This window comes from Melospiza melodia, chromosome 4 (assembly GCF_035770615.1).
Source record: "Melospiza melodia melodia isolate bMelMel2 chromosome 4, bMelMel2.pri, whole genome shotgun sequence".
Classification (NCBI taxonomy): Eukaryota; Metazoa; Chordata; class Aves; order Passeriformes; family Passerellidae; genus Melospiza; species Melospiza melodia.
Genome location: NC_086197.1, coordinates 73,928,843 through 73,947,347, shown reverse-complemented (window position 1 = coordinate 73,947,347; position 18,505 = coordinate 73,928,843). Strand labels below are relative to the sequence as shown.

Below are 18,505 nucleotides of genomic sequence, written 5' to 3'. Positions count from 1 at the left end.
AAAATGAAGCATTCCCCAGCCACGAAGTCACATTAGTGGCTGATCTACCGTTAAACCCTGTCTTTCCAGATCAAAACCCCCTCAATGCAGTGAAATATACTCTAAGTTTACAGGGCAACAGAATCCAAATTTCCAAATACCTGACTTAGAAGGGGCAGACTGGAGGTAACAATATCCCTGACAACTATGGTGTAATGAGCACCAAACAGAAGTTACAATTCAGGCCATCTGCTGCTGAAAATACATGTGCCCCATACTACATGAAACAACACAAAGCTTTTCCTCCAAATATTCAAACTTCAGGTAAGATAGAATGATGGCAAATTATGGCATTTACACTGCAGAATTAAATTTATGGCCTAAAACTTGCACATTCATTTACAGCTACAACTATGAGTAAGAAAGCACTGATCAAAAATTTGTGTCTCAGAGACACAAAGTATTTTTGAAAGGAGGGATGGTAGAAATCAAACAAAAGCCTTTACAGCTCCTTATAAATCTGGCATCTAGTGATCCTGTGTTTATAGGCCAAGATTTATAAAGAAGAAACCTGGAAACAAAAACCTTCTTGACAGAAATGTCACATTTTAAAAAATCCCAATTTGATGCAAACCATAATGTCTACGTCAGATTCACATAAATTACTTGGTTGATTACATCTATATATTTTATTGAAAATAATGAAAACCTTCATATAATGGTGCTTGGCTAAAATCTTCCCAAAGGAAGATGAAACCCTCTTCCTTTGGATGAAAGGAGACGAATGAAAACAGAGTTCAGGATCTTATAATGTAACAGCCTAATCTAAATGAAAATATTTACCACCACAAAACTAATTTTAATCTGAGAAAGAAGCTCACATAACCCGGCACTATATTCTAATTACTTCAAGACAAAAAGAGACAAAATAAAAAAGTTTTAATCATACCAAAATGAACAAATTTTGGAGAAGTTAACCTCAGAAAAAGGCAGGAAGGTAGTCTTAAAAATGCTCTAATAAAAGAAAGCATTTACAAATGTTTCCTTTTCAGAACCAACCTTGTTCATCTTCACAGAGAATGCTTTCTTGTTTTGTTTGTCATGCAAAATATTACCTGTGAAACAAAGAACAAAACTTTCATCTTAACTTTAACATATTCTTGATTGTTCATCAAAATCATTAATGCAATGGGAGGTTAATAAAATGTGTATCTTGAGTGCATTTACAATGTTTACATACAATTGAGTAAAATGAAAATGCACACACCTTTACAATGGCTTTTTAGATACCAAGCAGTTTTTACCTCTTCAGTTATTTTCTTTATTTCCTAAGTTATGAACAGACTTATCAAACAACTTTTATTGAATACACCCCTAAGAACAGCAATCTCAAAACACAGCTAAATGTTGGTTGTGTTTGAACTCTCACCAAAAAAAACTTCTGTGAATAAAAGCTAGTCATTAGCAGTTCCCCAGCTGCCTGATGCAGAAAATTACTTGAGGCTGAAACCACATCCATTTGAGTTGTGACTGAAATTGAAGAGGCAGTTTTCCAGTACTATAAGAACAGGAGTTTCACATACTGCAATTCTGCTCTAGAAGTTCCACATTTCTACTACTTGGATTTTCAGTTTTATATAAAAATGTAAGCAATTTTAAAAAATTAAATTGGCTCATCAAGAAAGATAGTCTAGAGTTCCTTAATAAAACACAGCAATTCTGGCAAATACCAACTTACTGTATTTTTTCTTCACAATTCTGCTTAATTTTATTGTTACTGGCCCTCTTTCTGGACATACAGCTCTTCTGCAAGACCAAAAAAAGACATTAAAAAAGCAGTTTCTAGGCATCCAAACAAAATATTCTCCTATTTGAAGGTAATTTTATTCTTTGCACATAAATCAAGTTCTAACTACTATTAAAATCTGAACTTGCATATCATCTTTTGTATTTCAAAAGCCATAGTGTTTCAAACAGCTTAGAAAAAAAAAAGAAAACCAATTTACATAAAAGTTAATATCCTATACTAAATCAGAATGCTGAGATTTGTTTGATTTCATGGCAACATGTGAAAGATGTTATAACCTGCTTCCCTTTAAGAATATCAGTCAGTGTTGATTCAGAATGGTGAATCTTATTTCTTATGAGTTAAAAAAGGTAATTTACCTCCAGTTATCTTTGCTGTAATGAAGTCTGCTTCACATTAAACTTCAAGAACTCTGTAGTTTTCATACATTCCAATAAACACTGACTTTAGATAAGCACTATTTAGCAAAATTCATCTGTGTAATCCTCAACTTTCCTTTATACAATGCAGCAAATGTTACAAGATAATGTTTACTAAAACAGAAAGGTTATTTCTATATAACAACAGATATGTTCCCTCTCAAGCTTACTAGAATAAAATCAGTTCTTGACTACAACTATGTTTTACAGAAGAGGAACATCGCCAGTGCTTATGATAATATGCAAGAAAAGTGGATCTTTGTTTAGAGAAACAAACAAAAAAATATTTATATTGTTAGAATTTGATGTAGCCATACTTCAAAGGAATGTAAAATTTTTCAGAATTGCTGGAAAAATGCAACTTTCACAGAGATCAATGCAAGAAATACATTGCCCTTCACTTCTTCTCTGCTCTTTTAACTATTTAAGTGGGAATTACAGCAATTATAAAAGTAAAATTAAACTACCACTCATGAAAACAAACATATTTTAAAATAAAAATAATTTTACAAAATTTTCAGGCTGTACATGTAAAACCAATTGATTTTATTTCTTTTGAATATTCCAATTCAAACGTTTGAAATTACACGGCTGACCAACCTCACAAAACTTCTCATCTTCACATGGCTGTAAGTTTTCTTATTGCAGGCACAGTTTTCCTCTTCCTCCTTCCTCCTTAGTTGTTTTGTAACCTGAACCTGTGTTGTAAAATAGAATCAACCCAATCTAGAATGTCATGACACTTGGGCTTTAAATTCATACAAAGTCTCTTCAGGTCTGTACAGAAATTAAACTCAAACAGAAGGACCAGAAAACATTTCAAATCTTACTTCTTTTGAAGTAGACATGACTTTGACTTCACAGTTTGGAGATTTCATTTTTTTTCCCATAAAATAGAAAAACCTACACCTTGATATGCTATTGACAATGTCTGAGATGCATACCACAGAACAAAAAAATCCTGAACATTCCAACTGCCATGGCAAGTGTCTCAGAGCTATGCACTAGTTTCCATTAAGAATCTATAAGCTAAGTTTTTAAAACTAAGTTGTTTGTTCAGAATACACAAGTTTCACCTTGGGAAAATGCTGAACTACTACTCAAATTAATATGCTTCCTCATAATTCAAACACACAATTTTCTTCTAGAGTAAAATGACCGAGGTGTTTTTTTTCACATCTCAAAAACGCTGAGAGCAATACAACTTTTATTTCACACTGTGAAGTTGCTTCAATGGCTACACTGCAATTGTTTGCATTAGAAATTTTGTATTTCCTCACCCCCAAAATCTGGCTTTTCATGCAGCCTCCTAACATATTAGCATGCTAATTGTGAATATCTCAAAGAAAGCTGCCAGTCTCCTGAGAGTGCCACTGATGATGCTGACCACCATGTCTGTATATCTTGGTACACATTCCACCTATTCCTACAGCTCCAGTGGCTCTTTTTCAGGGAAGGACATTTTTCTCTCTCACCTGTTTACACTGCAATTCTGTGAACAGACAGTCTTTCAAACTATATTTTGATACAGCCTTTATACTTTTCCAAATGTAAACTTCGGTTTATCCCATTTCAACTACTTCCTTGATTCTTCAGAAATAAAGAAGACAAAATACACAAGCATGGTTTTCTATGAGAAGGAAGCACCTCTAGTTGGCAGCATGGCTCCTTTACAAGTGACTGCCTGGGCCTCCAGAAGTACAAGAAATGAGTAGTGGAAGCCTGTTTTCAAAATGTCATGAAGTGCAAGACCAGCAGCTTATGAACTACTTATAAGCATAATTTCATCACAAAATTTTCAAATTGAACATGGAATTACCAGGATCTTTCTATATGCATTTTCAAGATCAACTATCAGAAGAGGTTTTTTCCTACTTGATAAACTAATCTCTGTATCAGTATTTTTAAGAAGAATTCAGAACTGAAAAAAAATTCAGATTTTGTTTGAACAAAATTTAACATTAATTGATCCTCTTGCGTTTTTGTCTGGGAATTGGAGGCTGTGAACCCAGAAGATTCACCTCAGCTAAAAAAAAAGGCAGTATTGCAGGATAATTGGTATAGCAGTTGTTTACAAAACCTAGTTTAAAAAACACTTTGAGACCAATTACTATACTTCTATTCTTGGATATATCATGAATGCTCAGAGATACTACAAAGTAGCAACAGCAGCTTTATGATTATTATTACTCTGGTAAAAGACTTGCTCTGAAAAAATAATTAAGAATAATTCCTAGCTTCAAATATGTAATAGAAACATTGAAACAGCAATTACTTTGTTAAGAAAGCTTATTTAACACCACAATTTCATTTTATATGAATGAAAGGCTGCAGGAAAGGAACTTGGACATTCCTACAAGGGGACTTATTTAAGAAAATAAGTCTGGAACATACCTTTATCTGGTTATCCAGTGCATCCAGCCTGCACACTGCTTGAAATGGTCTGCGATCAATAGGACACGAAGCCTGCGTCTGAAAAATTATTTTTCTTATTACAAACTTGGTAATGAGTTAAGAGAAGCCCTGGAATTTTCTAAACTTTTATTCACTATTATAGTAGCTTACAGAAGCATACAAAGTCCCAATTTGTTCACAGTAAGGATGCATTTGGACACATTATCCATACACTCAGTATTTTGTTTTATATAAGCAGATAGCTCTTTCAGGGAAAAATTTAAAGGAAACCAGAATATAAGCCAGAAGTTGTGTTTAGAAAAGGAAAAGCATTTAAAGCATTTTACATCAAGTTACCTTCATTTGCTGGTCTTTTAATTCCTTTTAGGTAACTGATTTTATACCAGTGTGTCTCGATTTTGGCTGGGATAAAGCTAATTTTTCTTAGTAGCTGGTACACTGCTTTACCAGATTAATGTTGATAACACACCGAAAAGCATAACAATATGCAAATGTCCTCTACATTTCATATTGTTCTAACATTTTATTTTCAACAGGAAGTGGGCTGCATTGTGTCTCCCTCAAAGCATAAAACTGGTAATGCATAAAGCAAACAGTGGTTATAACACATCTCTTGTTGCAGTCAGCAGACAACAGATTCCCACATGTAGTACATCTAAAGTTTTACGAATCAATTTTCAAGAAAAGGGAACTGAAGGCTATTTTACCTTACTGTTTGATGGAAATAGCCATTTATTGTTTTTCCCTGATCATCTAAATGCTCTCTTATTGAGGCTGCACTACATCAGATAAAACACACACACACAGAACAATAACACATTATTAAGCACGGAAATGGGAAATTTCAACTGAAGTGCCAGGTAAGTGGATCATGTAGTCAATCAGCTTTAAGAAGAATCCATATTAGATATTGACTTTTGCTGTGAGAGAACCCTTTATCCCTTTTAATTCCAGACATGTTTGTTGTGGGGGTGTGGTTCTTTGTTTGGTTTGGGGGTTTTGTCATCATTACACCCTCCACACCCACCTAAATTCCACTGGCCTTCAGAGGCTCAGTTCAACACCTGTAAAACAAAATAAAAAACCAAAACACACCCCAGTGTCCAGCCCTAATTCATTCACAGAACAAGATCCAGTACAGGAACTGCATGCCCTGAAGAGGCATATAATTTCTGCAATTTAGAGAGCTACAGGGCATCTATGCAAGCAAGATGCCATACTAGAATTACATAAGAAGCTAGGAAAAACCTGCATAAGAACTCTGCCCCAAAATCCAGTTGTGAACAACTTCATTGCTGTTTTTTCATCAGGCCTTCTAATTTTCCAGTTAATTCTGTTCTTTTCTCAATTTCAAGGAGTGCTCAACTTCATTTTCACATACCAGCCCCCAAACATGGAGCATTCAGGAAGTTTTTGAGCTTCTGATTTCAACTGAAGTAGATAGAACCAAACAAGACTGATTTTAAAAAAATCCCCAGGGGGAGTTTCAGGTATAAGCTGTTGAACAAGAATGTAAGTTAAAGCCATTACCCACCCTTTGATGCTCTGGTATTTTGTCCTAACTAAAAACTTCCTCTTTTGGGGGATACCATTGTTCTCTGCAGTGTCATGGCCCCAGACAAGAAAAGCATATTGGGTAATTGGGCCTGTTCCCTAAGGACTCAGATAATGAAGACAGTTCTTGTCCTGTAGTCAAGGTGCAGCTAACCCACAGTAACACAGTAGTGCAAAGTTCCATCAGGATATTTGATAGCATGCAATGCACTGCAGCTTCTGAATCCACTGCAAACATCAAGGTACATACTTTCATTCTTAGATATGCCAGATTGTAAAAGATAGGTAGGAGGAAGTTATTTTTCTTAGCCATTTTTATTCTCATTTCAGGATCTACCTTAGCTGAAATGTTTATCCAATACAGTCTCTTCCTACATTAAATTTACACATGAATGTCAAGTTATCTTCCCAAGTTTAAGTCACTGCAAGTTCCGTTTATTCACTGCAATAAAGTATCACAGAATCTAAGTGTTACTAGCAGCAATCCAAATAACAGCTGGTTTTGCTTCACTAGAAAGATGTTCAATTCTTCTGAACAAATGTTTAACAACTTAATACAGTTTTATACAGTAGTAAAAAGGGAGGAGAACATTCTGGAAGAGTCAAAAACTACCATTAGGTTCAGATATGTTCAGAAACAGCGGATGCTCTTTCCACTCCTACTCAGTTGCTTTTTGTGGCCTTAGCATTTTCTGTAAGCTGACAAGAAATTCCAATAAACTCAGGACATTTGGTTGTACATCCCCAGGTGGAGTACGGTTTTGAGTACCCTGAGGGAAACTAGAAGTTACTTCTGTCTATAAACATGCATCAGTTCTCACCTGTCTGCTAACAAATAAAAGCAAACCTTTAAAATGTTGGAAAAAATGGAAGAAAAAACCCAAAGTTCCTCCCCTGTCCCTCTTCCCAACAGCAAGACAGGATTTATATGCTACAGAAAAGAATAAAGGTAGAAAAAGTCAACATTCATTAGAAGATGCAATTATGAGGAGTGGTGACCTTTAACTCATCTCTCCTGTTTTTTGAGAACCTGGTTCAGGTAACAAAGGTGTTGAGTCTTCTTTCATCAAAGGCAGGTTAGCAATTCTACTCTTCTGAAGTTTCCATTCAGGGAGCATTGTAAGTAATAGAGAATGTACACTGTACTTTTCGATAAAGAATATTTAAAACAAGAAAGAAGATGCTGAGATGGAGCAAGTCTGAGGTGCAGCTACCACTTTTATTGTGCACAAGGGAGAAGGTATGTGAAATGCATCAAAACTTAGAAGAACCACAGATTGTTACAATACCTTTCTTTACCATAGCTTTAAAAATCAGAATATGCAGCACATCAACATCATTAGAACCTCAGCACAGGTATTTGTGGCCTGCTTGCTTTGCTTCCAAACAGTTCTTTCTTTAGAAAACCACACACTAGTAGCTTAGCAGACTTCAAAATATCTTTGATTGTTTTATTTTCCACATGAAACTATTGAGAGTTTTCCTGTTAAACCTGATAACTCCACAGTGATTTATTCTTTCACCCATCCTGTGATAGCTGAAGAATTCGCTTCATAAAATACATAAGCATTCACAAAAACCTGCAAGCCCTGGAAAGTTATCCACAAGCAATGTGTTTCATTTTCAGATTTTAAAAAAATAAATTGTATTTTATTTGTTTTTTATGACACTCTAGAAAAATCTTACTTTAGCTTCACAGGCATAACTTAATTTCTATATTCCTGTAACTGCTAGAGTGACACAGAACTGTGCTCTCTAAACTCAAGGAGCAATAGTCCCCAGTTTTAACTGCATCACTTCAAACAGCATTTGAACTAAGTGAGGTAGGCAAAAGGATGAAGCAGTTACTATATTCCAGCCAGGAATTTTCAGAAAGCTATACCAACAGGTGCAAGCTAACCCTAAAACATATTTGGCTGATAAATAACTTTGACAGATACCCCCATCTCATCAAGTTCCATGTTAAGAGGTTTCATAACAAGCAGTAACAAGATGCAAGTACAGAATTCAAGTTGCTGCAGTAAATCCCTCCACCATTTTTTTTTCTTCAAGTGGCTCATAATAAAGTCTGTTCTCCAAATTTTGTATTGAAAAGATGATACAAAAAGAAACACGATCCTGCAATCTTAGAAAATGTGTTAAACACAAATAATACCAGATTCTCCTAAATAAATTCAGACTTAAAGTGAGATTTAGACTGTTAAAGCTATGTCTGTATAATTCACTTCACCTTGTAAAAACAGTACAGCAAAAAGCCCACAGTAACACCTCCAGCTTCAGTGAACAGGGAGACCATTACACCACATGTAGTGAGAAACACCCTCTCCACATTTTAATGAAAGCAGGAACACATCAGAAAACGCACTATTTTCTAGAAGCATGCAAAACCTTACCATTACCTTTTTTTCAGTCTACTTTCAAAAAGTAAGTACATTTAAAAGTTTTACAGTTATACTTTAAGAAAGCACGATTTCTGACAAGTCTTTTTTGGAGGGCAAAATCACTGATAGTAATGATACAGAGTGCAAAAGAACAGATTACAGTTTTAACAGCTAATCAGTAGACTACTTAGTTACAAATCTAAACAGCTCTCTTCTCTCTACCTACATGACACAGCTGGCCAGTTCTTAAGGTCCAACTCAAAATTGCCATAAAGTGTTGACAAATTAAGTTTAATTGTATTGACACTATTGGAAGAACTGGAGTAAAATGAAAACCACTCAGACTTTTGCACTGGCCTTCAACAGTATTAACATTCATAAGTTGCTACACAAATGTTCTTGCAAAATCACAAAGTGGCTGAGGTTGGAAGAGATCTCTGGAAGTCATCTTGCCCAATCCCCCTGCTTAAGTGGGGAAACAGCCAAGAACAACTGTATACTACAAAGCAAACATGTAATTTGCAAAAGGGTGTTTAAAATCTACACTTCCCAAAACAATTTGATTAATACAGTTTTTCTGAACATCGGTTCTCAGATGAACTGTCTACTTATAGATCACTTTGGGTATACTTGAACAATAAGGTTTTTTCCACTGTTATTTTTGGGGTTTTAGGTTGTGTTTCTTTGAACACAATCTATGTTTTGTTCATTAGTGTCATCTTAAATCTTGCCCATAATTCTCTGTACTGAAGATCTCTGTGAATGTTGTTGCCACTTAAGCTGATTCCTTCCTATATCCTTCAGAAAAAAAGAATCCAGATCAGAAAGACCAGAAAACACATTAAGAATCCCAGTTATCATACAGGTAACTCTCCTTAACCTCAGAAGAATATACATGTGCAGTAGTATAATACACATACACAATAATCCAAACCTTGTATGAGCACAAAGGCAATGACTACTCTAAGAACTGAACATCAAAATCTATGAATAAATCACCTAAGAACATCCACTAGAAACATACTGCAAGACAGCTCTTTGTGCCAACTGCTTAGTGTTATTTAGTCAACCACAGATATTCAACCCTATTCAGGCCTACCTGAATATGCCCCAAGGCTTTGGAGCATTTATGACTGTACATACTCCACTTTCAAATTCTCCAGATGGGGAAAAAATAATGCGGGAAACCAGGATTAGAGCATGAGATAAAAAAGCTTGGTAGGTGAGGGTCACTGAAATCAATGTCTGTTACACAAACATTGTAATAATGCAGACAACACACTGAATCTTTTCTTCAACACTCATCTCTCATGACAGTTCATAAGAGAAATAATAGAAGAACAGATATAGAAATCTCCAGTAGATTTCTTAGCACTCTGAAGAACAGAAAGGAAGTTAAAAAGCCTACACTAAAGTAAATATTTATTGTTTCTAAGATTGTTTTCTTTGAATCAAATAGAAAAACAAAGAGATTTTTCTCTAATGCATACAGGCACGACACCACAGCTGCTAAAGCAGTTGTCTTAGTTGAGGTGGTGTTAACTACTTTGTGCATGTTTGCCACAGATGCTTAGTTAACTTTTCTTTGTATCAGTTTCACTTAAATCCTTTCAGAACCAATTATTATAAACTAAAACATGTGCTTACCAATGAAAATACAAAATACAAGTTTATCAGAAAAAAAAGTTTAAATAAATTTCGTTTTGACCCAAGTAGTTTAAATATATTAATAGTATTACAGATGACAGAAACATATTAATGTAATTGCTTCCTTTGGTGTAACACGACATTACTGGTGGTATTTAAAGACTCTAGCCAGGGGGTTTTTGTTGTTGGCTAGACCCTCCCCCCTTTTTTTATGTGGCCAGAATAATGTTACCACATGCATGCTCTTAACACTGAAAGCAACCTTACACTGTCCTTCTACATTCCCACTGAAGGGTGTGTCCAGTAACCTCAGCTCCTGATTTAGCACCTTCTACTTTTTTATGATCTTCCAGCACAAACTCACTGAAATACAAAGCCTCAAGCTTGAGAGTCTTCATTAGTAAATTACACCACGTTGGTTTACAGAAGTGGTTGACAGCTGGCACAGGATGACAAACATTTATGTCAATCTTCGTGTGCCTACTGAGAACAGCCCCCGGCAGTGACTGGGCGAGCACTACTTAGCACGGCCAAAAGCACACAAGTCAACAGTCTAATCGTACAGAAGAGTTTAATAGTATAGGCAACTGATTTTGTGCATAGCAATGCTCTCAAATGCCACAATTAACACAGCCAAAGAGAGCAGAACAATTCAAGGGACTTATTAAAAAGTTACTCTGAAGATTAACTCCTTTGTGGGGATTCTTGGTCTGTCCCTCACTTTTCTTTTAGGCTTTAGACATCTTTCTTTGAAGGGAAAGAAAATATAGCACTGACTCAACTGTAATGCTATTGAATTCTGAAACTAAATGTTCAGATTTAGCCAACAGGATCTAATGTATTAGACCTGTTCTGCAGCAAGTTTCCTACCTCTCTTTACCTTTTGGAATAAAGGCAATTTTTATACATTGCTTTTTCATTTCTTTTAAGTGCTTTTTAAAAATCTATATTCTCTCACTTCTTAAAAAGTAAGCTGTTCAAAGTGTTATAACTGCTGCTTTCAGACAGAAGATCTGATGGTACAGGACACTTTACTGCAGTTGTCATGTTGAAAATCTCCAGCAGACTGAAGAGGGAGCAGAACAGTTAAACTCTAATATTTTGCCTAAACTACCCTGGTTTTGATTAGAGTCTACACAGTTATATAAAAAAGCCATAAACTCTCAGGAGAATAATGATTATGTACAATTTGAAAACAACTGTTAAAAGAAGCAGCTTGCCCTGTTATATTTTGTAGTCCAGATGCTATACAGAAAAATAAAATAAATACCCAATTTGAACACAGACTGCTGGCAAAGCCTCTAAGTGTATGGAGCAGAACTGAAGATACACAAAAGAACATGTCAAATAATGTGAATATTAGTCAGGGGTTTTTTTTAAGACTTAATTCAATAATTTTAGTCTCAATTTTGTTTTCCTCCAGCACTTAAAGAAGAAAATATCATTTCTAAAAGCAATTTGTTTATATTCCTAAAAAATACTTAATCCTTACCCAGAATCAGGTAGTCTATTTTTTAAGCAGCAGGTAATTTTTGTATCTTTTTTATATCTTCATTACTCAGAATGAATTAAATTATGTTTATGATCAAGGAACCAGAAAAATCTAACCCTTATGAAACACTACTCAAAAAAGAACACATTCAGTTACTAAATATCAGTAACAGGCAAAAAGCACACAGCATCAGTATGTTTTAAATGGTGACATGCTTATAATATTTTTTTATCATTCAAATCTATAGAACCTCATCTGCTTCTCACAGCTGAAGACTCTGAGCTGCCACCCAGGCTTCAACACTTATTTTGCCACTTTACTTTTAATTAAAACTACTAAATTAGGCAGTGGAGTTCCATGAACTCAACAGGCCTGGCTGTCAGGTAATCTCAGAAAAGGAAGCCTGGCTGGTTTTGCCTATCTGATGTCGCTAATGAAAAGCGGCAGCAGCCTTATGTAGCTTTAGAAACTCCCCCACAACTTTTTTATGGCATCACATCTACTTTACCTGTCAACTTTTAAGAGAAGTTGCTTTTATTCTATTTGAATAGCACCACAGACCACAAAAAAAAAAAAAAAAAAAAAAAAAAAAAAAAAAAAAAAAAAAGACATGACAAGAAAAATGTCGTATCACTCACCTGCCCTTTTAGAACAAGAAAATTTCTCTTGCTCGTTGGGCTTAAAAGCATCTCTTAGACAATGAGAATAAACTCGAATCCTGCAGCAAGCCAATATACTGTACTGCTTCCCTGGGAATGTCACTATTTAATGCTTTTCAGCTGCCATTATAGCAACCAGCTTAGTCACTCAGGGTAAAATTACAGGTGAGAATTTCCTCTTCTCTTACAAATCAAATTGCTTCAATGAATTGAATGCAAAACAGAAAATCTGGCAACAGGAAACTTTGTTTATTATCTGGTTTGTAAATCTAAGCAATTTTAATGTAATAACCTTTTTTTTAATACTCTGAAGTTCATATAAATTCTTCCAAAAATTGTGTTACCACTGGCTTTCAGTAATAAATAGCACAAATATTAAGGTTAAAACATAGCAAGAATAAGTATATTGCATATGTACATACCAACCAAATAATACCAATGTTCTAAAGGGAATACTGCAATCAAAATCATACTTTACTTCAAAAGAATGAAAGAAGAAACCAAACACTGCAAAGAAACCCAACAGTGATCTCACTAAAGTGACAAACAAATTGAAGTCCATAGAAGCAGGGCAAAAGGCAGCAACCCCCACTCATCCCAGTAAAAGGCAATATTAATTTGGTGTTTTATACTGATAATTGAAAAAGTTACAGGAAAGGTAAAGACACCAGACTGAATGCAATGATTGCATAACATAGCTGAGGGAAAACAGACTAAATAGAACAAGGTCATCAAGGATTTCTTCAACAAGTCATTTTTGTTTAATGTTCCAGAACTATCTACTAAGTTACTGACATAGAACAAAAACCAGTCCTCATTAAAATGATATTTTTAGAACAGCAGTAAAGCTTTTAGCTGAATTCTCTCTACAGGTAGAAAACTAAGGTTGTATCACTCATTTTGTAGACTAACATGGATACATACTGGTCCCAGCCCTGAGCTGACACTATGACAAACAGCCTAAGGGTTATCACAAAGTAAAATTAAGCTAACAACAACGCAATATTATATCATGTATATAATACTGTCTGATCTTCCAAACAGACAACACCATCCTGTTTACTTATCCCTAATCTCTAGCAACCAATAACTAGAGTAAGCAAGATAGCCTAGTGAAAGAAAACTCAAAATATTTTATCGCATTAAGAACAAAGTTTTCCAAAATCTATTTACAAATTGGTCACTGCGTACTTCTGTGCAAAGCCAAAGTCTACAACTTAGAAAAAATTTATCTGTAGGTATTAGATGCAATAGATTTCACTGAAAAACAAAAACACCTTGGTGCTCAGTCTTACCTCAGCCCATTTAAGAATACAAGTCATGCAGAAGGTATGACTGCAGCTCTCAGGAAACCCAATCTCTTGCTCTAGAAGGCAGTTCAGACAGATGGGGCATGTGTTGCCATCATACAATAACGTAGAACAGGAACAGCTTTCCTCATTTTCTTCACCTGGTATTATTAACAGTGACACTGAGAAGTTTTGACAGTTTTTGAAACAAAGTCCTTCTAGATCTGAATAATAGAGAAATAAGAATTCTTTCATGTACTCCTCTGGCCAGCTTCTTGGCTACATTAGGCCTGAAAACTTGAATTCAACTTGCTTGTAACTACAGAAAATTGTGTTTCAGATGAAGAAAGCTAAGCAACTTATTTCATAGACTACTGTACCAGTCTTTGCCATCAAAACAAAGTTAATTACAGGGATCTTTCAATAAAGCAGGTATCACAGTGTTTCTTCTTGGTTATGTAGTCATTTAGACATAATTCTCCTATGCTCTTCCTCCTTGTGTGTTTGTACTCTCTCCATGACTTCAATTACACCAGCATATTCTATACTATCTTATATACATATGGTCTACCTTTACTTTAGCATTTCTGTCTTAGAATTATCTTAATCTGAATATCTTCAAATATTTACCTGATCATGTACATTAAATAAAAAATGCTCCCGATTTTGTTAGAGTTGGAAAGTGTTTCCAGAATACAAAAATGTATGAACTCTTCTTCAAGGAATTTTACTCTGAATAATCATTTTCTCTGAATAGCAATTGCTACCAACATTTTGTTTTGCTACTAGAAGTTAACAACTAACAACAAGAGAAGAGGCCAAATTATTTGGGGACCTCACAGGCCAACACCAAATATTATGAGAGAGTGGTTATATTTACACAACTTCTTTCAAAACAAGCAGCATACTAATTGAGAGAGCAAATGAAAAAAATCAGACCTTCACAGCTTCAACCTGAATAATATGCTTCAATCTTTTCACACACACAAACTTTACCTTCCATGCCTTCATGTGTCTGATCCTCAGTATCTTGAATACATTGCTTTCTGTTCTTCATCTTACAAAATGTAGTCTGGAAAACACAGAAACAGTTCATGTAGATTGCAACTTGAAATTAAAAATTTAAGAGTATTCTCCATTGTAGAGTAGAAATACATGGTATTAGAAGTTAAGACATTGTTTATAAGTATCATTATTGCTGTCTAGCAACTGATGTTTCCAACTTCAAAATTTGCTTTTGTTCAACAGATGAGTTTTTGCAGAGTTTTAAGACTACCACTGGTGCTTTTATTTTTAAAAATGCAACATATTGCTAAGTTTCCATGCAAACGATCCCATGCAACACTGCAGTAACTAACACCTGCAAACTGCCCTATGCAAATAGTTGAAGCAACAAACTTTAAACACTCTAGCACCAGAAGAGTTGGTTGTTTTACAAACCTAGAGTCACCGTAGTAATGGCAAGTGAGAAAAATGAAAGCAGCTTATATTTGTATGACAAAAGCAAGAAGGAAATAATTCAAATCATTTGCACTTAGTAAAACATGTAGAGAAATTTATATCAAACAAGGGACAGGTCACAAGCACAACTGCAGTGCAGTACCATGAATGGGGATGCACTTTTTAACTGCTCTGTGAAAGAGATAGCTCAGATGAAGCACATCCCAGTGATTCACATCACAAAAGTTGAATGAATTTGACCCTACATAAGAAATAGCAAGTATATGTTCTTTGGAAGCTTACTTAATACATGTAGAACGAAACACACTTGAAAAAGAATATCTATACAAAGGACTGAATCTCCTGCATTTTTTTATAGTAAGAAAAGCAACTCTGCTGCACATTCCCATCACATATACTTCTCGTTTTCTTAGTCAACCCAAGAAATCAGGAGTCAGATCTATGAGTCCCAAAACACAGTTTGTTAAAGAAATGGTCAAAACTGTGAAACTAATTAGAAATCTGCAATTAGAATTCAAACTGGCTTCAATATTCCCATTAGAAATTACTTGATTCCCCAAGGGGAACATGGCAATCAATCCAGCTGAGGGTAGGGGAAATTGAAGGGATAAGGAAAGAAAAGCCTGGCTGTAAGGGATTTTCCCCCTACACTGCTATTGCATTTTTATATCTAAAATTATTTCCAAAGATATCAGCAATACATGGCATCAACTGTAGGCTGGTCACCAGCACTATTACTAACACTGACCAAATTGCAGCCAATGCTGTAAGCTATAGGCAAGTTCAGTTGGCAGAACAACCATTGTCCAGACCTCCATCCTTTGCAAGGTAAGCAAAAGGAAACCCAACCCAAATCAAGCTGCTCCTTTAAAATTTAATGTCTTCAACAAGCAAAATCTGTGTGAAATTAGGACAGGTAAGACCATGAAAACCACATCTGAATTTAGGAGACTGTGTTCTGTCGCTTTTGCTCTGATTTACACAAGTGGCTTTGGCCCCAGAAAGTGCAAATCATGCAGTAGTATGCAATATAGATGATTTTATACACAAACTATAAGAATGTCCTCTCTTCATCACATCATTCAAACATCACCTCAGCAATGCTTTACAGAAGCCAAAAATTCCACAACTGTACTCAAACATGTTTCAACCCCAGAAGTCCCAGGACACCTCATAGCTAAGTCAGTCTCAAGACAAGACCAAGAATTCTGCTCTCTGCATAAATCCACAGAAAATTATTTAAATAGACACAACCTAGATACCAAATTAAGGAGTAGCTTTTGAGTTCGCACTTATTATAACACAGGTCAGGAATTCACTAAAACAGATTGCAGAAACAGAACACAGAAGCTCTTCAAATTTGTTTTTCCACAGACAAAGTAACCTTTTACTTCATTGTACTCTTTCTAGACACAGACATCCCATAAATTCTGACACACTCATAATTAGAAAAACAGAAATCCTAAAATTCTGACAGAATATCCGTAATCCAAGACATGCAGCAACCAAAAAAATTTATGTGGTGTTACCCCATTCTTCTCACAAGCCTATTATTTAAACAGATACTGAGTGCTGCTAATGCATTTCACAGATCACTTTGCACAGCACAACTTCATCAGTTTGACACTGCATTTTGCACAACACAGCAGAGGAATTTAATACTACTGAAATTTTCATAAATAAAGTAAAAGATTTAATCAAAATTTACACACTATTTAACAAATTAACTTTGAAAAGACTGTTTTCTCCACCATTTTAGAAGGGGTATCACAGGCATTAGAATAGCAGAAGAGTTAACACTGGACTGTTACTACATTTATATGATTAAAAGCAGAATTAGTAAAAGAAAACATGGTCATTTAGAAAGAGCAAACAGCATAAAAAATAGAATACTTATTTTTCCCAAAATGTGATAAGACAGCAACAAACACTATACTATGTTTATGCCTCTGACACTGTCTCCCATAGCACACTCCTGAAAAAGCTGGAGCCCATGGCTTGGACAGGAGCTCTCTGTGCTGGGTTAGGAACTGGCTGGATGGCTGGGCCCAGACAAGAGTGGTGAATGGTGCTGCATCCAGCTGGTGGCCTGTCACCAGGGGTGTCCCTCAGAGGTCTGTGCTGGGGCCAGTTCTGTTCAATATCTTTATTGATGACATGGATGAGGGGATTGAGTATTTCATTAGTAAATTTTAAGACGACACTAAGCTGGGAGCATGTGTTGATCTGCTGGAAAGTAGGAGGGCTCTGCAGAGAGACCTGGAATGGTTGGATGGATGGGCACAGTCCAGTAAGATGCAGTTTGATAAGGCCAAGTGCCCAGTCCTGCATTTTGGCCACAGTAACCCTCTGCAATGCTCTGGGCTGGGGATGGTGTGGCTGGACAGTGCCAGGCAGAAAGGGACCTGGGGGTGCTGGTGACAGCCGGCTGGACACGAGCCAGCAGAGTGCCCTGGTGGCCATACAGGCCAGTGGCATCCTGGCCTGGATCAGGAACAGTGTGGCCAGCAGGAGCAGGGAGGTCATTCCTCCCCCTGTACTGGCACTGGTGAGGCCACACCGTGAGTGCTGTGTCCAGCTCTGGCCCCTCAGTTTGGGAAGGACCTTGAGAGCTTGAGCGCGTCCAGAGGAGGCAGCGAGGCTGGAGAGGGGCTGGGAACACAAACCCTGTGAGGAGCGACTGAGGGAGCTGGGGGTGTTTGGCCTGGAGAAAAGGAGACTCAGGGTGACCTTATCACTCTCTACAACTCCCTGAAAGGTCGCTGTGGTCAGCTGGGGTTGGTCTCTTTCACAGCCACTGACAGAACCAGAGGACACAGTCCCAAGCTGCATCAAGGTAAATATAGGTTGGATATTAGGAAGAAGTTTTTTACAGAAAGGGTGATAAGGTACTGGAATGGCCTGCCCTGGGAGGTGGTGGAGTCACCATCCCTGGATGTGTTAAAACAAAGACTGGATGTGGCACTCAGTTCCATGGTTTAGTTGAGGTGTTAGCACATGGTTTGAACTTGATGATCTTGAATGTCTCCTTCAAGATCAGTGATTCTGTGAATTCTGTTCTGACCAAAAAAAAAAAAAAAAAAAAACCACACAAAACCAAAAAAATCCAACAACCAAAAACCCCACCAAGAAACCGCATCCCTCTCCAAACTCTGGAGAATCCTTCCTAAGAACGCCTAAAGACAACATTACAGTTAAGATGGTATTTTTCTGGTGCTTGGACATTCTCAATGGAATTACGTTCTAAGAGAAATATCTTACTTTATTTCATATTTGACAAAGACACGGGTATTCTAGTATATTAAACCGAGAAGAGTGATCAGAAACACTAGCACATGTACACAACACTACCTCATTTCCCTGCTCCCTTAAATGTTTACGTTTCCAGGCTACTCTTAAAAG

The 18,505-nt window shown here is 36.2% G+C and overlaps 1 protein-coding gene across 3 annotated transcripts in view; it reads right to left on the bottom strand.

Annotated features, from left to right (window-relative positions):
* The window catches only part of SCAF11 (SR-related CTD associated factor 11), a 48,233-nt gene that overhangs the window by 16,920 nt on the left and 12,808 nt on the right, over positions 1-18,505 (bottom strand). For all 3 annotated transcript variants that reach the window (XM_063155172.1, XM_063155173.1, XM_063155174.1), the window contains exons 2-7: positions 14,639-14,714; positions 13,649-13,803; positions 4,600-4,677; positions 2,806-2,903; positions 1,718-1,785; positions 1,039-1,094 (exon numbers count right to left, since the gene is read on the bottom strand). In XM_063155172.1, coding sequence (XP_063011242.1) covers positions 1,039-1,094; positions 1,718-1,785; positions 2,806-2,903; positions 4,600-4,677; positions 13,649-13,803; positions 14,639-14,699 — 516 coding nt within the window. In that variant the 5' untranslated portion in view covers positions 14,700-14,714. The remainder of the gene's footprint in view (positions 1-1,038; positions 1,095-1,717; positions 1,786-2,805; positions 2,904-4,599; positions 4,678-13,648; positions 13,804-14,638; positions 14,715-18,505) is intronic.